Below are 21,841 nucleotides of genomic sequence, written 5' to 3' on the forward strand. Positions count from 1 at the left end.
TCTCTGTATTTTTGTTGCCACAAGGCTTCCTTCCAATAATTTGTCCAATAATCTTTGTTTAATCTTTCTGTAATATTTGTTTTTAATTGTTTTGGACTGTTTTCACTTGTAATTGGTGCTTGGTCTGTGCTGAGCATATTTCTTTCCTAATTCAGAAGCGATGGATTGAAGTTAAAACTTCTTGATGCATTTGTTTCTTACAAACACAGCTTTTCACTTCACAAGATGTTAATTGATGGACTGAAGTGATGTGGATTATTGTGATGTTTTTATCAGCTGTTTGGACTCTCATTCTGACGGCACCCATTCACTGCAGAGGATCCATTGGTGAACAAGTGATGAAATGCTAAATTTCTACAAGTCTTTTCTGTTGAAGAAATAAACTCCTCTACATCTTGGATAGCCTGAGGATGAGTACATTTGCCGCAAATTGTCATTTTTGGGTGAGCTATTCCTTTAAGCCAGTGGCTTTCACATCCACCTCTATTCTGATCCCATAAGATGTTTCACTCAGAAAAACGTCACAATACTGTTGTAATCATAATACCACGGTATTGAATGATTACTATATTCATATACTATGGTATGTAGATGATACTTAAAATGTTTTTGGATACCATGGTATAATAAAATAAATGTTGAATTTATTTGCATGCCATAAATTTGTAATGCCCAATTCATTAATCGGATTCTTATGTAAACACTTTAATAAGTTATATTGTGTAGGCATAGCAGTGTTTTAATTGTATGATAATACTTTTAGCAAATGCAAAACGTGTAATTAAAATAGTTGTAAATCTATAATAAAGATCAATACCTGTCTTTTGCGGTTACACAGCTTTATTTAGGTAAATAATTACACTTTTCGATTTGTTTCCAAATCAAGGACTCCTGATATGTCATTTGGAAAAGTTGAGGTTTTACACAATCTGATGTTGAAACAAGTTTCATTTTATATCAGTGCATGACTCCAACAAGCAACAGACATAATGACGTTGACGACATTCATACAAACAAATGTAACAAAAAATAACACCAATGTACAAAAGGCAGAAAATGAAGTTCAAGGAGCAAAAAGTGCTAAATTGAACAAAGACGTGCGTTTTATATTGTGTAAGGCAACCGGGTCAAAATATGTCATTCTATGAAAACTCTAACCATGTACTCAATTTCACTTATTTACAGTCATTATACTTATCAAAATATTGTTTATTTTCTGTAAAGTAAAAATAGGCTCTTTAAAGTCCATTCACATTTGACTGACTGACTGTCTGTCATAGAAAAACAGAATACCGAAACATGACCTCTGAATGTTGTGTAGCTGAAACGGGTTAAATTCAGGTCCCGATTCATTTAGTAAGCGTTCAGAGGATGTTTGTGTGAAGCCTGCTGGGCTCTCTACGATTCGTCGTCACTCTCGCTGTCGTTGCTCAGATTTGTCTTCTGCACTTCCAGCTCTTCTGCGCTGACCATCTCTGGACTGATAGCGGCGTGCCGTGTCCCATGAAACTGACGCAGGTGTATCTACGGAATAAAACCAGAGTAACAGTGCAAATTAAGCCCCCGAAATCACAACATGATTGCATTGTTTTTAATCTCTATTCACTGAAAAAGTCAAGCTTAAGTATCATAAAATTGGTCCTTGTGTCTTTAAAACAGACTGTCATTATTCACTGATAATCTTCCTCCAGAAAGTCATTAACTGCTGCAATCAGATCACTGAGTCGTGAGTTTGTGAATTCCAGAATGAATCATTCAGACCAGTTTTCTGAATTAGATCAAATGAACAATTTGTTCAAGAACTGACTTGAAGATTTTTAGCAAATACCAACATGACTCTGTTCCTCACACAAAGCTATCGTATGGATAAGATTCGGACACAATCTGACTACTTTTACAGGGTTTTTGCTGCTTTTTTTTTTTTTTAGCTTGAAATCTTCGGATTACTATAATCGCAGGAGAGCGAGCATGGAAAACAGTCTTCAGATTTTCTTCATACATGCCCCACAGAAAAAAAGTCAGTCATTTGGGGTTGGAACAACATGAGGGTGAGTAAATAATGACAGAATTGTAATTTTTGGTTGAAACTGTGGACTCACTTGTATGTACAGGTTAACTTCCGCACTTCTGCACAGATACGGGAAGTTTCCACCTGTTTTGAGGTGAGCTCTTCTAGCGTTGGGGTACAGCTTATACATTTCTTCCTTTGCCTCATGTGACAGGGCACTCTGATCAAAAACCTGAGTGACAAAGAAGGGCAAAATGTTAAACTTCTAAATCTTATTATGCTGCTCAAGAAACATTTCTTCTTACTATTATTATTATCAGTTGAAAACCGTTTTTGCTGCTTAATATTTTTGTGGAAATTGTGATGCACAAGAAACTTTATTTTTTACAGTAAGGGTGCATTAAATTGATCAAAGGTGACAGTAAATACATTTATAATGTTACAAAAGATTTCCATTTCAAATAAATCCTGTTCACTGAACTTTATATTCATCAAAGAATCCTGGGGGGAAAAAATGTACTACTAGTTTCACAAAGTGGCAAAAAAGGTTTTCAAAATGTATTTATAATATATACCATTAATAATAATTGAGCACCTGTAATAAGTAATAATTGAGCATATTAGAATGATTTGTGAAGGATCATGTGACACTGAAGACTGGAGCAATAATGCTGAAAATTTAGCTGAATAAATTACATTTAAATATATATTCAAATAAATGAAAAAAAACAGTATTTATTACGATATTACTATTTTTACTGTCTGTTTTTTTTCTTCAAATAAATGCAGGCTTGGTGAGCATAAGAGACTTCTTTCAAAACAATAAAAACAAACAAACATTCGACCGATAGTATACAAAGCAGACCTACATCCATTATGGTGACGGCAACATCCTTTATCTTGTGAGGTTCCACGTAGGAGTTTTGGCAGTTCAGCGTGAGTCGAGAGGCCAGTTCACTCTGGTTCAGGCTTTCCAGCTGAAGCACAAACAAACAGAGTGCGCTTTGTTGATAAATGAGCAAAGAGTGAGACAAATTACCTTCACGCATCAGTATGAGATCTATTACTAACTACATCAATCCAGAATAAGCACTGAATCTGGTCTGATTTATGTGCGGAATAAATTACATTTAAATATATATTCAAATAAATGAAAAAAAAAAACAGTATTTATTACGATATTACTATTTTTACTGTCTGTTTTTTTTCTTCAAATAAATGCAGGCTTGGTGAGCATAAGAGACTTCTTTCAAAACAATAAAAACAAACAAACATTCGACCGATAGTATACAAAGCAGACCTACATCCATTATGGTGACGGCAACATCCTTTATCTTGTGAGGTTCCACGTAGGAGTTTTGGCAGTTCAGCGTGAGTCGAGAGGCCAGTTCACTCTGGTTCAGGCTTTCCAGCTGAAGCACAAACAAACAGAGTGCGCTTTGTTGATAAATGAGCAAAGAGTGAGACAAATTACCTTCACGCATCAGTATGAGATCTATTACTAACTACATCAATCCAGAATAAGCACTGAATCTGGTCTGATTTATGTGCAGTTTTGACTTTTCACTTAACTATTTCAGTACAATGAAAGTTAGCATGTTTACACATTTCACAAAATCCGGGTAATTTTTCATGTTCATATTAAAAGGCAACAAATCGACTTAAATGGTTTTAGTCTTTTGATTTGCAATCATTTTACTGTGACTTTACTAGAGGTGGCTCAAGTTGTAAAATCACACTTAATTGCACTAATAATATCATCAATACTGTAAACAGTCAGTATATAGTAGAATTACTCACTCGGTCAACCATAAAGTCAATTGCATCTGCCATTTTTGGGTCCATCAGTCCTTTGGCAAAGTTACCAAGCACAATCCTTTTGAGCATGAAAGCAGGCATCAACCAGAAACTAGAAAAGAAACTATACATGAGACAAATCCACAATGATGGAGATATTAGCACTGCATAAGTATCCAGTATAAGTCTCTACCTGTTTGCTGTCCATGTCTGGTTGAAGATTGATGTGTCGCTAAATGAGTTGCACAAGATCAGAGAATGAACTCTGGGAGATTTATGTGTGACTTCAGCAAATTTCTGAGCCAGGAATCCTCCCAGAGAGGCGCCAAACAAGTGCACCTGCACAGAGAGCGAGAGAGAATGAAAAACAGGTTGTGAAAGAAATTGCTTTCTCGTCTGTCATACATAAAACAATCAATACACCATACCTTGTCCAGTTGTAAGTGGTCTAAAAGCTTCCTAAATCCATCACAAAATTCCAGCAGGTCCCAATAGACAGGATACTGGAGCTGGATACGGAAATATCAAGTCGCATATCACGGAATAAAGCAATAATGTCACAAGAGGACATGTTAGTTATGCAAAATGGGGATTTAAAAAAAAAAAAACACTGGGTGGATTTTTATCATTATAGGATGGATGTGTACACACACTTCCAACACACATTTCAGTTCAAACAACAACAAAAGTGAAATTTAGCATCCGATGACCCCTTTAACAGATATCTATTGCAGTGCAGCAGGTCTATCTGTAGCTGATGTGTGAAAACATACGGAGATGACGCGGTAGCCCCATCCGGAGAGAGCCAGCACCTGCTGGAAGAAAACCTCCGCCGTGCCGCTCACAGGCGGGAGGAAGATGATGGGGCACCTGATGCTTTTCGGCCCAGCATCATACAACGACCAGACTTTACTGTCATCATCATCCACGATTATCTAGAGAAGGTACACAGGCAAGAAGACTCACAAATGTGCTACATCAGCATCATAGAATACAATTATTATTCTAATTTGCATTTACGGCAGTTCTATTGCATTTCACTTTAACTCTACTTTTTTACATGACAATTATGAATTCTGTTTTCAATGCACCACAATTCAACTTGAGATAGATAGATAGATAGATAGATAGATACAGTGGTGTGAAAAGGTTTTTGCCCCCTTCCAGTTTTTTTTTTTTTTGCATATTTGTCACAGTTAAAAGATTCAGATCATCACACAAATTTTAATATTACACAAAGATAATGCAAGTAAATGAAAAATGCAGTTTTTAAATGATGATTTTTTTTATTAAGGGAAAAAAAGCTGTCCAAACCTGCCTGGCCCTACGTGAAAAAGTAATTGCCCCCTAAATCTAAAAACTGGTTGTGCCACGCTTTGAAGGGGGCAAAAACCTATTCACACCACTGTAGATAGACAGATAGATGGACAAACGGACGGACGGATGGATGGATGGATGGACGGATAGATAGATGATAGATAGACTGATAGATGGATGGATAGACAGACAGATAGATGGATAGATAGATAGATAGATAGATAGATAGATAGATAGATAGATAGATAGATAGATAGATAGATAGATAGATAGATAGATAGATAGATAGATAGATAGATAGATAGATAGATAGATAGATAGATAGATAGATAGATAGATAGATAGATAGATAGATAGATAGATAGATAGATAGATAGATAGATAGATAGATAGATAGATAGATAGATAGATAGATAGATAGATAGATAGATAGATAGATAGATAGATAGATAGATAGATAGATAGATAGATAGATAGATAGATAGATAGATAGATAGATAGATAGATAGACAGACAGATAGATGGATAGATAGATGGATAGACAGATGGATAGACGGATAGATAGACGGATGGATAGACGGATGGATAGACGGATGGATAGACGGATGGATAGACAGATGGATAGACAGATGGATAGACGGATAGATAGATGGATAGATAGACGGATGGATAGACGGATAGATAGACGGATAGATAGATGGATGGATAGACGGATAGATAGACAGATAGATAGATGGATGGATAGACGGATGGATAGACAGATGGATAGACAGATAGATGGATGGATGGATAGACGGATAGATAGAAAGACAGATAGATAGATGGATAGATGGATAGATAGATAGAGACTGACAGATAGACGGATAGACGGATAGACAGATAGATAGATAGATAGATAGAGAACAATGGATGGATGGATGAAACGACAGAATGACAGACAGATAGAACAGTAGAACAACAGATAGATAGATAGATAGATAGATAGATAGATAGATAGATAGATAGATAGATAGATAGATAGATAGATAGATAGATAGAGAACAATGGATGGATGGATGAAACGACAGAATGACAGACAGATAGAACAGTAGAACAACAGATAGATAGATAGATAGATAGATAGATAGATAGATAGATAGATAGATAGATAGATAGATAGATAGATGAACTTACTCTTTTCAGAGGTACGGTGCTTCTGAACCAGTTATAGTCAGGAGATACTCTTATCTCCTCCATTGCTGAAATGCAGATGAAATGTCAGGTTAAACACGTGTATGCTTCACAGAATAACTGACACGATCGTCTCAAGGCTTGCAGTTTAGATGACAAGAAAAGATAGGTTTCTGTGTCGTTGATTTTACACCCCCTTCATGTTTTTCACCATAGCAAAACCTGAGAAATACAGTGTGCTATATGATCTTGTATATGTGCATACACAGTTCCTGCAACTACATCAAATAATATCAAATAAATTATATCAAAATTATATTTGAAATAATCGTTTAAATAAGTAAAAAAGCGGACATGAGATAGATTGTTCTAAATGCTCAAAAACACAACATCCATCTGTATAAAACTGCCGTTTGTATACGCTTCACAACGATGTAAATCAGGGGACCATTTCGAGCGATAGATGAGTAAACATTACCGTGCTGAATTGCGAAATAAATCACCTTTTTCTGACTTTCATCCACAGATTTGAAAAAACATTGTAGCCTTTCGCTGCATCACATGACAGCAGCTTCCGCAGCCATGACCGCACACGATCACACCAGCCAATCAGGACCCGCGAACTGTGCGCATGCGCGGTCAGCGCAACTGGGAGCTATTAAAGGAACAGTTACCCTGAAAAAAAAAAAAAAGTTGTTCCAAACCGCATGACTTTCTTTCTTTCTGTTGAACAAAAACGGAAATGAATGACACAATGATAGTCTCGGTCACAATTCGCTTTTAGACTCTATTAGAAACTGATTATTTTTTTTAAATAAATAAATATTCACAACTATTCAAATCTAATATTCAATGTTACATAATATCCAATGTAATTTAGTATGCAATGTGATATTATATATTTAAATATTTTATATATATTATTTTATATTAGGCATGTTTGTCCATGTTTATCCGGAAATTTGTTAGGGTTATAAATAGGGTTTGTTTTGCACCTATTTTTGTTTAATAAAATCATTCATATGAACAATTCTGGCTTCAAGTATCAGCTTCCCTATTTCTTGTGTTCCACCAGCTCTGTAGTATTTCCATCAGTAAGGTTCTTTTCCATTCTGATATTTCTGACAATGAGTTAGATGATGTCTTAAACTTTATTTGTATGATGGATAAATATATCCACAAAGCTATAGATACCTTAACCAAAATATTGACTTCTGATCCACAATTATTAGCATCACTTCAAAAAGGCTCCTCTGATAAAAACGCTCTGAAGTCATCTCATATTATAGAACGGTTTTTAGATCAATTGTAGTTTGTAAAAAAAAAAAAAACTATCCCCTCTGTATTCCCCCATATGTTCTATGCTCTTTGTTCTGCATTATTTGTTTCTTTTGAATTGAATTATATTTCTGCATTAAAAAAAAATCATTCATATGCTTAGTTAGTTTATTTATTTATTTAGTCATTTAGCAGAAGCTTTTATCCAAAGCGACTTACAAATGAGGACAATAAAAGCAGTCAAAACGAACAAAGAGCAACAATATATAAGTGCAAATGACAAGTCTCAGTTAGCCTAAAACAGTACACGTAGCAAGGTGTGTATATATATATATACATACATACATATATAATACATATACATACACACATGTGATATTATATATTTAAATATTTTATATATATTATTTTATATTAGGCATGTTTGTCCATGTTTATCCGGAAATTTGTTAGGGTTATAAATAGGGTTTGTTTTGCACCTATTTTTGTTTAATAAAATCATTCATATGAACAATTCTGGCTTCAAGTATCAGCTTCCCTATTTCTTGTGTTCCACCAGCTCTGTAGTATTTCCATCAGTAAGGTTCTTTTCCATTCTGATATTTCTGACAATGAGTTAGATGATGTCTTAAACTTTATTTGTATGATGGATAAATATATCCACAAAGCTATAGATACCTTAACCAAAATATTGACTTCTGATCCACAATTATTAGCATCACTTCAAAAAGGCTCCTCTGATAAAAACGCTCTGAAGTCATCTCATATTATAGAACGGTTTTTAGATCAATTGTAGTTTGTAAAAAAAAAAAAAACTATCCCCTCTGTATTCCCCCATATGTTCTATGCTCTTTGTTCTGCATTATTTCTTTCTTTTAAATTGAATTATATTTCTGCATTAAAAAAAATCATTCATATGCTTAGTTAGTTTATTTATTTATTTATTTAGTCATTTAGCAGAAGCTTTTATCCAAAGTGACTTACAAATGAGGACAATAAAAGCAGTCAGAACTAGCAAAGAGCAACAATATATAAGTGCAAATGACAAGTCTCAGTTAGCCTAAAACAGTACACGTAGCAAGGGTGTGTGTATATATATATACATACATACATATATAATACATATACATACACACATATATATACATATACACACAAACACATACATACACATATATACATATATACATATATATATATATAATTTATTTAGTCATTTAGCAGAAGCTTTTATCCAAAGCGACTTACAAATGAGGACAATAAAAGCAGTCAAAACGAACAAAGAGCAACAATATATAAGTGCAAATGACAAGTCTCAGTTAGCCTAAAACAGTACACGTAGCAAGGTGTGTATATATATATATACATACATACATATATAATACATATACATACACACACATATATACATATACACACAAACACATACATACACATATATACATATATACATATATATATATACATGCACACATACATACATACATATATTATAATATTATAAACACACACACATATATACGCACACACACACACTCACACACACACACATATACACATGCACACACACACACATATACACACATACACATATACACATGCACACAAAAAAGGCTCCTCTGATAAAAACGCTCTGAAGTCATCTCATATTATAGAACGGTTTTTAGATCAATTGTAGTTTGTAAAAAAAAAAAAAACTATCCCCTCTGTATTCCCCCATATGTTCTATGCTCTTTGTTCTGCATTATTTCTTTTTTTTAAATTGAATTATATTTCTGCATTAAAAAAAATCATTCATATGCTTAGTTAGTTTATTTATTTATTTATTTAGTCATTTAGCAGAAGCTTTTATCCAAAGTGACTTACAAATGAGGACAATAAAAGCAGTCAGAACTAACAAAGAGCAACAATATATAAGTGCAAATGACAAGTCTCAGTTAGCCTAAAACAGTACACGTAGCAAGGGTGTGTGTATATATATATACATACATACATATATAATACATATACATACACACATATATATACATATACACACAAACACATACATACACATATATACATATATACATATATATATATATACATACACACATACATACATACATACATATATTATAATATTATAAACACACACACATATATACACGCACACACACATACACACACACACTCACACATATACACACACACACACACACACACATATACACACATACACATATACACATGCACACACACACACATATACACACGCACACATGCACACACACATATACACATATACACACACATACACACATGTTATTATACAAATTTGTGTCCTCATAAACCACACACACACACACACACATATACACACGCACACACACAAAGAAAAACAAGTAGATAGAATAGAAAAAATAGAAAGCTAGTGTTTGTTAGTTTTTGTTGTTGTTGTTGTTGTTTTTTAATAAAAAATGAAACAAAAAAGAAGATAAATATAGATAAAGTAGAATGAAAATAGAATAGAAAGTGCTAGAGTTAGAGGGTCAAATAAAGGTCAGTTAGTTTTAGTTAGATCTAGATGTACTAGACTGCGAAGTTGAATGTTTTTCAGGTTGTTTAGTCTGTAATTCATCTGCAATGAACCTGAAAGCGATGCAAGTGACAGACGCACACGTTGTGCTTTTCTCTGTACAGTTTCAGGAGTGGGTTGTGATATGATATACGTAAGTAGTGTGTATTAGACAGCTGTTGTGTTGTAGTTACGGTGTTGGACTTTTGTTTCCGCTCATTGTAACAGTCTGTTCATTGTTAAGTACGGTGGCCGAGAGAGCTCAACGCGCTGCAACTTAAGAAAACACATGCAAATTGAAAAAACACATGCAAATGAAGAAATGTTCGTTTATCAACCTCCAAGGAAAGAGCAGCATAAGTCAGTCGAGACAAATTAATTCAGTGATGTAAATGAGTCATTGTCTAGGCGATTCACTGAACCGAATGATTCTTTGAATCTTTGCGAAGTGATTCACCGACTGAGATGATTCTCGGTCAGAATGATTCAGTGACTCAAGAGTGTCATCGGTTGTCTACTCGTAAATCACAGCGTCTAGTTCAGACAGCAGTGTGTGTTTAGTTCAGACCCCAAAATAACGTGTTTCGCTTATTAATGTAATCGATTCCTATTCATTCACAGATTCGATTTGAAGTCATTTATTATTGTCGGGCCTGCATTGAATGGCGTTCAGTGCGTTAGCTCTCAGCTAGCGCTAACCTTCCAGCGCTCCGCAAATTCAACCGATTCAGTTTGCCAAAAAACACTCAAACATGTCGTGTACGTGTGCTTCAGCAGCGAGAAAACTGCTAAATTCAGCTCACAAAGGTAAGAAGAAAGTCATATTTTGATAAATATGAATGTTTGTTTGTTTCTTAACCTAACAGTTCGGCTAGCAGTGCTGCTAGTGCGCTAACAATATATAAACAAACCGTAATTATTTACAATTTATATATATATATATATATATATATATATACACAAGCCAGCCTTCATTTATAAGACGTATTTTAATGCTTTTAAAGTAAAAAAATGTCATTGGACATTTGACAAGTGCATCTATTGCAATACACATGCGCATTGTTTATATAATCAGATTATTTTAATAACCTACGACTCATTAATGAATTAATTTAGTTGTTTAATGTATGCCATTAGTTACTTTGGCCCGGTGATTATTTCAATATCTCTTGATTATCTCTTTCATGATTCATAATATGAAAATGTAATTCTTTGTCAAGACTCCTGTAACTCTTAGTCTGATTAGAAACATTATTTTATTTGTTGGATTGGATTTCTGTTCCAATAAAGTGTGATTTTTTGTTGTTGTTGTTGTTGTTGCCAATGTCCTGTTTGAAGGCACTTCAAACAATACGGCTTCATAAATGTCATCAGGTTATTGTTATTCTGAGTGCATTTCCTCCTGTAGCTCTGGTGTTTGTGTTTGTGCCACAGGAATGTCTGGCTCTAGAGTCCAGTTACTGTCACTGAGCCGCCTGGGGACTCGTGAGGTTCGTCTGGCACGCCGCGTCCCCGTGAGGTGGTTCTCGGAGACCTCTGTGTATTATGCTTCAAAAGATGGGATGAAAGATGGAGACGGTGGAAAGGTAAGATTATAGATATGTGGCGTTACATGACAACAAGGGTCTGAGAAGGAAGTAATAACTTCAGCAATGTAATTCACCTTCTTCCTGGAAATTGTTTTATTAAACTGGTTTTCCTTTTAAGAAATCTGTTGGTGAAGGAAGTGGAAAAAGAAGCAGCTCTAGTAATTCCGGCAAAGGAGGAAGTCTGCTGAGGTGCCCCAAATGTGGAGATCCTTGCACACATGTAGAAACATTTGTTTGTGAGTACTTCGTTTCATTTTATATTTTATTTTTTGGTTAATTTTTTTATTTGATTATCATTGCATATTTTCATTTTATTTTATTTTATTATTTTTTTTCATATAATTATCTGTCTGCTGAGTGTATTACTGGATTACTCAAGGTGAACGCATTTTTTGTTGTTTCCAAAGACTTACGGTTTCTTTTGGTCTTGTGCATGTTTAAGTAGGCCAGAGTGTTTACTGAACTAACTGTTCAATGCTAAAAAGAAATCATACACAACAAGTTGCTTTCTCATCTGCTGGTGTTTTAATTAGTAACATGGCTTAAAAGTTGATTAGTTAAAACTAAAAATTCTGATTGTGATTTAAATTGCAACTGTATTTATCAATTTCTTGCTTTAATTAAAAGTAATTATGTTTCAAGGCTTTCTTTCAAATCTTCCAGTTTGTGGTGCTTGTTTGATGGGCTGCACATTATTAATATTATTATTATTATTAGGGAATGCAATATGCATATATATATTCTATAGTAGATTTGTAATTAGTAGATTAAAATTTTAAACAAAATATAAAACATTACTGTTGTAGTATTTCACTGTAAAATAAATTGTATTCAAGAAAAATGTAATAATAATTTTATTTTACAGTACAACTGTGAAATTAAAATTTTAATGTATCATGATTTGTGCATGTTGCGTTCCCAAATAATAAACATTATAAGCATTCCAGACTCGGAGTAGATGCAGAGATGAGATCATGTGGACTGAGCCGTTTTAAGACACTGCAAACACTGGATCATGAGCTGCTGCATTTCACTCTGAAACACGTAGCGCATATATTTAATTAAACAACATAAGCAATGCCGCGATTACGGTTTTAATTCAATTAATCGTTCAGCGATTTAAAAAAAAAAACTGAGTAAGGTGTTGTTTCTCTTTTGCAGCATCAACTCGCTTTGTGAAATGTGAAAAATGCCACCACTTTTTTGTGGTGCTTTCAGAAACGGACACTAAGAAGAGTTTGAGTAAAGACCCAGAGTCTGCAGCCGAAGCTGTCAAGTTGGCTTTCCAGCAGAAACCCCCTCCGCCACCTAAAAAGGTAAATATTCATTAAACTTTGAGATTTTAGAGCAGTGTAACAACCTACTACAAGGTTAGCTGGTGGTTCCCACGTTTGTGTGTAATGTCTCTGTTTTTGTTTTCTTGCAGATCTATGCTTATCTTGATAAGTATGTTGTGGGTCAGGATCATGCTAAGAAGGTTCTGTCGGTGGCCGTGTACAATCATTATAAACGCATCTACAACAACATGCCGGCAGGCGCCAGGCAGCAGCAGGTGGAGGTGGAGAAACAGGCCTCCCTCACTCCTCGAGGTTTGTACTGCAGAGCGTGTGTATTTGTGTCGAACACGCATAGAAGTTAGGAACAGGTGGTTTTCACAAAACAGTTCTTATGGAGAGACTCGTAGCCAGTAGGAAATTAATCTGTCACAGGATACAGATTATACTTGGTTTAATCAGAAAGCCAGGTTTTACTCATCAGTTGAAAGCACGAAATGGAGAAGTGATCCTTTGGTGAAACACACAGGTTTTTTTGTATCCAGCTTTTTAAAATAATTGTAAATGTTAATTGAAGTGTGCTATTCCTTTACATATCAAAGCTTAAGTAGATTGTTCAAATCCCTAAACCTAAATATGAGAAATATTAGTAGTGATGATTGCCAAGGGAATAATATTATAATCTACTTTTAAAGGAATAGTTCACCTGCTGAAAATGTACTCACCCTCAGGCCATCCAAGATAAAGACGAATTTGTTTCTTCATCAGAACAGATTTGGAGAAATTTAGCATCACATCACTTGCTCACCAATGGATCCTCTGCAGTGAATGGGTGCCGTCAGAATGAGAGTTTGTTACAGACTTTTCACTTCAGGAGATGTTAATTGATGGGCTGTGGATTCGAGTCGTGTGGATTACTTGTGGATTATAGTGATGTTTTTATCAGCTGTTTGGACTCTCATTCTGACGGCACCCATTCACTGCAGAGGTAAATTTCTCTAAATCTGTTATGATGAAGAAACAAACTCCTCTACATCTTGGATGGCATAAGGGTGAATGATTTTTCACTTTTGGGTGAACCTTTCCTTTAAATGTTCTTTTTAATCATTTTGGTTGTGTCGTGTTTGAAGGGCTAGCCCTCCATGATAGGTTTCCATTGTGTACCTTCTTAAATCTTCTAATCTACTCTTTTTAGAAGCCAGTATAACCTCCATTGTGATGTACTCTGTCCATTAGTAATAATCCAAAAGCAACATTTTATGGAATCTGTCAACTTTTGTCATTTGGCATTTGTACAATTCAGTTGCAGTTTTGCAGCAGAGTTTACTGAATAGGTCAAGGTTTCTTGTACTGTGAGAATTGGTAGTGATTTCGTCATCTTTCCCTGTAGAGCTAGAGCTAAGACGACGGGAGGATGAATACAGGTTTACAAGTAAGTGTATGTCAACACCTGTAATCTGCATTATTGTCTATATGTGTCATTTTAACCATTTATTTTTCTGAACAAATCTGTTCGGTGTTGTTTCAGTATGCTTTGATCTTTGTTGGGTGTTGTACAAATGCCAAAAAAACATGTAGTCGGTTTTCTTCATTTCCTTTAACCTTTTTTTCATTGTTGTAAGTGTTATATTAACGCATATTCCTGTTTTAACGTATATTATGTTCCTGTGGCTCAGTGGTAGAGCATTGTGTTAGCAGCGCAAAAGGCCGTGGGTTCGATTCCCAGGAAACACACGTACTGGTAAAAAATGTATAGCCTGAATGCACTGTAAGTCGCTTTGGATAAAAGCGTCTGCTAAATGCATAAGTTATTACAAATTTATTATTAAATTATATTTAAAGTGACAATGCAATGTATCAGAAACAATGATGTCATGTTTTACCAGCTAAGCAGAGAGGGAGAGTTTCCTAGTGACCTGATTTAACTGCTGGGTCATGTGTTGCTTTTGCCATATGCAGCTTTCAGAGGCTCTTGTCACAGGAAATTCCATTAGAGCTTGTGAATAGAGCTGCTGTGCACACTAAGCAATTTGACCGTACCAGTCGGTGCAGCTAGTCTTCGCTGATGATGAGAGTACACATTTTGGTGCTCTCGTTATCAGTGTTATTTTACTATTACTTTTTGTACTTATTTGTGAAATATTTAGAAATTGGGTTTTTTATATTTTCAGTTTTCAATAGTAATAGTAATTTTAGTGCTTCAAAGTAGAGGCCTGCACGGGACAGTTTTTTATTCCCGCTCCCGCGAGGTTATAATCCACACCCGCTCCCGCGATATATTCACTCTTTGTTCACCCGCTGTCCGCTTAGAATAATTTTCTTCCCGACCCGACCGTTACCGCTAAATTTAGGTCTTGTTTCCAGAATCTCACATTTAAATTTCCGCTACTGAAAGATAGGCTAACAAATTAAAGTGTAGTCTGCACAAAATTGTATTATTTTAATGTTATTTTATTCGTCTTGTCAAGACACAAAATTTGTTTAATATCTTGCTGTCAACACGGTAGGAACAAAGTGCCGCAGAGAAAATAAAAATGTAGGTTGTACAAAAATTGCATTTCTTATTTTTATTCATCGTCAAAATACAAAATTCGTTTAACATTTTGCTGTTAACACAGTAAGAAAAGAGTCGCAGAGAAAAATGAATAAAAAAATACGACATCTGTCATTTAAAATTTTAGGCTAAGCAAAATATGAACAAAACCGAGTTGAACGTCCTTCAAGGACAGCGCATCCACTGCAATCCTTATTTTGCTCTTTCACTCATCGACAACATGCCTGTTCTGTCTGATGTCCGTATATTTACCAACGTTTAGCCTGCTCTGAGGACCGTTATGCACATGCTGCGCGCACAGACCCCTCAAATAAAATACATGATGCGGAAAACGCTGGTCCGTGCGTGCAGCGCGTGCATAACAGTCCTGAGCGCAGGCTGTACCGGTGGGCGATAAGAGTGAGTAAAGCGCAGATATGCTGTTCTTAAAGGGGTCATAGGATGCTACATGCATTTTTACAAGTTGTTTGAACTGAACGCGTTTTATTCGGAAATTTTATCCTGCGTCGCAAGAAATCTGGTCGGTTCCCGCGGGAATGCAGACCTCTACTTCAAAGTGCTTATGTTGAGGTAGTCAAAAACGGCTTGAATCAAAAAATTGGTTTAACAAAAAAATTGCGCTTTGAATGTTTTGATTGAAGCTGTTTTTGAATGTCTTGCCCTATAGACTGCGATTGTAAGTGCATTGCTGTAAACATAATGAGTGAGACATCAAAATTATTGTATGTGGTATCGACAGTGTGCCACCGAAAAAGGTCAAAAACTTTTGAACCTGGAACATTCCTTTTAAAGATCTTATGTTTAACTGTTTTAAGTTGAGATTTTCAAAGCACTAAATCATTACATACATAATGAAGATTCATTGAAATTCAGAAATCTTTTGTGAATTCCCTAATCTTCAAAAAGTCATACTTTATGCATTTTTGTTTTGTTTTTGCTACTGTTGTGTAATTTGTCCAGAGCTGCTGCAGATTGCAGGGATCAGTCCTCATGGAAACGCTCTGGGCGCCTCCATGCAGCAGCAGCTGAACCAACAGGCACCTCCAGAGAAGAGAGGAGGAGAAGTGCTGGACTCCACACACACCGACATCAAACTAGAGAAGAGCAACATTGTGCTGCTGGGCCCCACCGGCTCAGGTGAGACAGAAAAACACACTTTCAGTGTTGTGTACAATTTGACAGTTGTTCAAAAGCTTGGGGTCAGTAAGATTAAATTAATAATTAAAAAATTAAATTAATACTTTTATTCAGCAAGGATGCATTAAATTGATCAAAAGTGACGCTAAAGACATGTAGAATGTAACAAAAGATTTCTATTTCAAATAAATGCTGTTCTTTTGAATTTTCCATTCATCTAAGAATGCTGAAAAAAGTATCACTTTCTCCACAAGTAGATAAAGCAGCACAGCTGTTTTTAACATCGATGATAAATATTTCTCGAGCAGCAAATCAGCATGCGTGATGCTGAAGACTGGAGTAATGATGCTGAAGATTCAGCTTCACGGTTATTTTTTTTAATCGTAATAATATTTAACAATATTACTGTTTTTACTGTATTGTGATACTGATCTGATAATTCTTTCATTTAAAAACCTTAATGCCCCTAAACTTTTTAAACTTATGTCTTGAGCAAAGTGTGCTGATATGAACAACTAGGAACCTAACTAATCTGTGCTACAGGGAAAACGCTTCTGGCCCAAACATTGGCCAAATGCCTGGATGTTCCCTTTGCAATCTGTGACTGCACCACCCTCACTCAGGCAGGGTACGTGGGAGAGGACATAGAGTCAGTCATCGCAAAGCTACTGCAGGACTCCAACTATGTGATCGAGAAAGCTCAACAAGGTAACACTTCCTGTGACATTTAACCACAGACCATGTTGTCCAGGAGTTTGTTCAATGAAACTTTGATTGGGATGTTGAAATTGTTTCAGGTATCGTGTTTTTGGATGAAGTAGACAAGATAGGTAGCGTTCCTGGGATCCATCAGTTAAGGGACGTGGGAGGAGAGGGAGTGCAGCAGGTTGGTCATTAAAAATCAACCAGATTCAATGTATTAGGTCACACACTTCAGATATGTCACTGATATTCAGCTGAACTTTGCTCTAAATCGCAAGAATGCTCACAAGGCTGTTAAAGATTAACAGAAACAGTTTGTTATTCTTGGAATCTCACTTCTGTATTTCTGTACTACTTTAATCACTAACTTGTGATTGACTAATTTCTGCAAAATGCTACTGAAAACTTGTTTCCACCACAGAATAAGAAAAATAAATTCAGATTTTTTTGTCACACAATTCTGACTTTTTTTTTTCTCACAATTGCAAATTTACATCTCACAATTCAGACTTTCTTTCCCTCAGAATTCTGAGTTCACATCTTTTTTTAATTGCAAGAACAAAATCAGAATTGTGATATATAGACTATCAAAAATTGTGAGAAAGTCAGCATTGTGACAAAAAGTTGCAATTCCATTTTTAATTTTTTGTATCCTGTGGCAGAAACAAGCTTCCATAAAATGCAGCTTCTACAAATAATTTTGTCAAAATAACGATTTGTGACTTCAGAAAACATATTTGAGTCATGCCTAAAAATACAAAGTCTTTACTGCAGGATTTCAAAAATAACCTGAAACCAATTTTGTGGTGATGACTGTCATGTGTTTCATTGTTTTTGATAGGGTTTACTGAAGCTACTGGAAGGCACTATTGTTAATGTTCCTGAGAAGAACACGAGGAAACTGAGAGGTGAAACTGTCCAAGTTGACACCACCAACATCCTGTTTGTAGCATCTGGAGCGTTTAACGGACTTGACCGTATCATCAGCAGGAGAAAGAATGAGAAGGTGAGTAATACCAGGATGTAGACACATAACAACAAGGTTTTATTCACACAATGATGCAAGACCTTCTCGGTTAATTAATTTTGGTGAAAATCGGATGAACCATCTAGGTTCAAAAAGCAGGTTTTTCAGAAAATTCTAAATGGCGGGAACATTTTCATGATGGAAAATTATGTTTATATAATGTAGCTGTTGCCTTCATATTCCATATGTAGTACCTTGGGTTCGGAACACCGTCTAACATGGGGAAAGGTCGACGGGCGGCGGCAGCGGCTGACCTCGCTAACACCACGGGTAGAGAGGTGGACGTGGTGGCTGAGATTGAGGAGAAGGACCGGCTTCTGAAACACGTGGAGGCCAGAGACCTCATTGAGTTCGGGATGATTCCTGAGTTTGTGGGCCGTCTTCCTGTTGTGGTTCCACTGCACAGCCTGGATGAGAAGACACTGGTGCAGATCCTCACAGAGCCACGCAATGCTGTTGTGCCTCAGTATCAGGCTCTCTTCAGCATGGACAAGGTTGGTAGCTGATATACAAACTGCAAAAAGAGATCTGTGCCAATCTATATAGTCTTAAGTATTTCCTGGGTGCAGGGTTATCGTTAACTAAAATAAAAAGCAAAACTAAAACCATAAAGAAAAGCATTTTCATTACTTCAAATAAAAAAAGTTGAACTGAAATAAGATATTAAAAAAACCTTAAGCTTATTTTATTTTCAGCTAGTTGCCAAGGCATCATTTCTCCTTTTCTTTTAGTTTAAGAAGTACTTATATAACTAAAACTGAAATAAAAATTTATAAAAAACTATATAGACACATTTAAAAAAACAAAAGCTAATAAAAAAAAAACACAACAAAATTAATACAGCTTTAACTAAAATTTTTATGAAAATGGAAGATAGAATGAAAACTATTTCAAAATAATAATAAAACTGTAATAGGATATCAGTGATTCTAAAACAACACTTCCTGGGTGCATACATTCAAATCACATCGTAGAAAACAAGAGGGTATCCACACACCAAGCAAGTTCAAAGTCCAAGATCTATTGAGAAACAATTGATTTTAAGATTTTGAACTATACTGAAGTGCACTAAAAAAAAAACTAATACACGAACACATTTTATTAAGTTAATTAAAATTAAAAACCTAAAACAACATAATAAAATGTTTATTAAAAATAATAATGAATATAAATAAAATGATAAAACACATTTGCCATTTTTTAATGTATTATCTCCTTTTGAACGTTTTTTCTTTTATGATTATTGTTGTGATTTTATTTTATTTTTTTAATTATTCATTAATTATTATACATTTTTTATTATAAATTATTAATATTACATTTTTATACCATGGTCTGTCTGAATAATTGATTCTGATTAGCTGGCAGGTATTCATTAAAACCGTTTAATGCACAGATAGTTCCAAGTCAGTGTAATCACCGTCAGTGTAATCACCGTCAGTGTAATCACCGTTCTAATTTAATGCGCTGCTTTCATTGATGCACACACATCACTCACACACAGAGTGAGAGCGAGAGAGAATGAGAGAAATTGGAGATCGCGCTGCGCACGCAGAAACATTCAGGAGCACAGAAACTTGTTGTCAATGCTGCCCTGCGACTTTTATTAATAAAATAGCTTAGATACTGGATATCTGCATAATATTCCTCAGCAACGAGGAGGTAAAATCGCTGTTTAATTAAGTAACTAAACTCACAGCTTCATTGTTTGTAGAGAGAGACGCGCAGACGCAACTGTCATCTCTCTCTTTCTCGATCGATCGATCGATTGATAATTGATTCAAATAAATGTGATCTTCCCACACTATTTCATCTCTGTGTCTGATTTGAAGCGGGCAGAATGCTAGCGCTAACAAGCCGTAACTGACGAAAATAACCGTCATTTTTAGCCTTCCGGTCAAATATTGCGCTGCAAACATCATTAACAGCTTTAAGTTGTCAATGCTGGCAAATGACCATGGTATAAACTGAGTAATGCACGGCTAGCTGTGCATTAAACGATTTTAATGCATGACGTGGAGGCCAAGAACCACCTGACGCGATGCGTATCCCTTACGTATATGTCTCTATTAGATTATTAAGCAGATAGGTTTTAGTAAATATCTATCATACATAATATAATAAAAGGTGACAAATTAAAAGTGAATCATTAAGTGTTTCTGGATGTGCTGTGTCTTTGTTTTGTATTAGTGTGATCTCAACGTGACACCTGATGCCCTGAGAGCGATTGCCAGATTGGCTCTGGAGCGTAAAACCGGAGCCCGTGGGCTTAGATCCATAATGGTAAGAGAATGCTGTTTTGTTGTTTGTTTTGTGAAGTTTTCACTTTCTCAAAGGCATGCTGGTATAATGACGTGTGCTCTTGTGAGGTCGTAAGCTGCCACTATTTCCCAACAGGAAAAACTGCTGCTAGATCCCATGTTTGAGGTGCCACATTCAGATATTGTGGCCGTGGAAGTGAACAAGAAAGTGGTTGATGGAAAAGCGCCACCTCAGTACATACGGTGAGAGCTACATGACCTTGTTTGTTACTTTGTCATCTTATCTATCCGCAATCAAGTTTAAAGTCTCTTTTGGCACACGTGGAACTATTGACTTTTTCTGATCAAATGTGCTTAGAGAGGGCAATTTAAGGAAAAAGAAAAAGTTAAAATATAAGTAGGTCTGTCATTCATTTGAAGAATTTACTTCAAAGACATAAAGTGTGTTTGTTTATATATTTATTTGAACTGTAATGCACATTGCAATTAAACAATTTTAACAAAAAAAAAATCATAATTTAAATAACATAATTATATATATAATAATACTATATAATATTAATTTTATATATATATATACACACTGAACAAAATTATAAATGCAACACTTGTTTTTGCCCCCATTTTTCATGAGCTGAACTCAAAGATCTAAGACTTTTTCTATGTACACAAAAGGCCTATTTCTCTCAAATATTGTTCACAAATCTGTCTAAATCTGTGTTAGTGAGCACTTCTTTGCCGAGATAATCCATCCACCTCACAGGTGTGGCATATCAAGATGCTGATTAGACAGCATGATTATTGCACAGGTGTGTCTTAGGCTGGCCACAATAAAAGGCCACTCTAAAATGTGCAGTTTTACTGTATTGGGGGGTCCGGGGGGTCCGAAAACCAGTCAGTATCTGGTGTGACCACCATTTGCCTCACGCAGTGCAACACATCTCCTTCTCATAGAGGTGATCAGGTTGTAGATTGTGGACTGTGGAATGTTGGTCCACTCCTCTTCAACCTGATCACCTCTATGAGAAGGAGATGTGTTGCACTGCGTGAGGCAAATGGTGGTCACACCAGATACTGACTGGTTTTCGGACCCCCCCGGACCCCCCAATACAGTAAAACTGCACATTTTAGAGTGGCCTTTTATTGTGGCCAGCCTAAGGCACACCTGTG

At 35.6% G+C, this 21,841-nt stretch overlaps 2 protein-coding genes across 4 annotated transcripts in view; one reads left to right on the plus strand and one right to left on the minus strand.

Annotated features, from left to right (window-relative positions):
• Positions 1–830: 830 nt before the first annotated feature.
• Positions 831–6,894, minus strand: LOC107594761 (maspardin-like). 2 transcript variants are annotated; one of them, XM_016284931.1, is made up of 9 exons: positions 6,796–6,894; positions 6,296–6,360; positions 4,579–4,740; positions 4,234–4,314; positions 3,999–4,144; positions 3,809–3,917; positions 3,313–3,420; positions 2,100–2,240; positions 831–1,524 (listed from the first exon to the last, which is right to left on the minus strand). In XM_016284931.1, the coding sequence occupies exons 2-9, from the start codon at positions 6,356–6,358 to the stop codon at positions 1,399–1,401; spliced, it is 936 nt and encodes a 311-aa protein (XP_016140417.1). In that variant the 5' UTR covers positions 6,359–6,360; positions 6,796–6,894; the 3' UTR covers positions 831–1,398. The 2 variants fall into 2 exon arrangements, with proteins under 2 accessions (XP_016140417.1, XP_016140418.1); XM_016284932.1 differs by having other exon boundaries at positions 6,771–6,894.
• A 3,695-nt stretch (positions 6,895–10,589) lies between these two features.
• The window catches only part of LOC107594724 (ATP-dependent Clp protease ATP-binding subunit clpX-like, mitochondrial), a 14,266-nt gene continuing 3,014 nt past the window's right edge, over positions 10,590–21,841 (plus strand). Inside the window, exons 1-13 of one of the 2 annotated variants that reach the window (XM_016284883.1) lie at positions 10,590–10,934; positions 11,562–11,713; positions 11,835–11,952; positions 12,878–13,032; positions 13,143–13,305; positions 14,381–14,422; positions 16,505–16,681; positions 17,225–17,389; positions 17,479–17,567; positions 18,225–18,389; positions 18,602–18,904; positions 20,601–20,693; positions 20,808–20,914. In XM_016284883.1, the coding sequence (XP_016140369.1) occupies positions 10,880–10,934; positions 11,562–11,713; positions 11,835–11,952; positions 12,878–13,032; positions 13,143–13,305; positions 14,381–14,422; positions 16,505–16,681; positions 17,225–17,389; positions 17,479–17,567; positions 18,225–18,389; positions 18,602–18,904; positions 20,601–20,693; positions 20,808–20,914 (1,784 nt within the window). In that variant the 5' untranslated portion in view covers positions 10,590–10,879. The remainder of the gene's footprint in view (positions 10,935–11,561; positions 11,714–11,834; positions 11,953–12,877; positions 13,033–13,142; positions 13,306–14,380; positions 14,423–16,504; positions 16,682–17,224; positions 17,390–17,478; positions 17,568–18,224; positions 18,390–18,601; positions 18,905–20,600; positions 20,694–20,807; positions 20,915–21,841) is intronic. The other variant, XM_016284884.1, reaches the window with a different exon arrangement.

The sequence above is a fragment of the Sinocyclocheilus grahami genome, unplaced genomic scaffold (genome assembly GCF_001515645.1).
Source record: "Sinocyclocheilus grahami isolate Dianchi unplaced genomic scaffold, SAMN03320097.WGS_v1.1 scaffold190.1, whole genome shotgun sequence".
Lineage (NCBI taxonomy): Eukaryota > Metazoa > Chordata > Actinopteri > Cypriniformes > Cyprinidae > Sinocyclocheilus > Sinocyclocheilus grahami.

Coding starts and splice junctions, on each gene's coding strand:
- LOC107594761 (XM_016284931.1), bottom strand. CDS start 6,358: ATGGAGGAGATAAGAGTATCTCCTGACTATAACTGGTTCAGAAGCACC. Junction 4,315..4,578: donor GGGGCTACCGCGTCATCTCC/GTATGTTTTCAC, acceptor TTCCGTATCCAG/CTCCAGTATCCTGTCTATTG. Junction 1,525..2,099: donor AAGTTAACCTGTACATACAA/GTGAGTCCACAG, acceptor TTTATTCCGTAG/ATACACCTGCGTCAGTTTCA.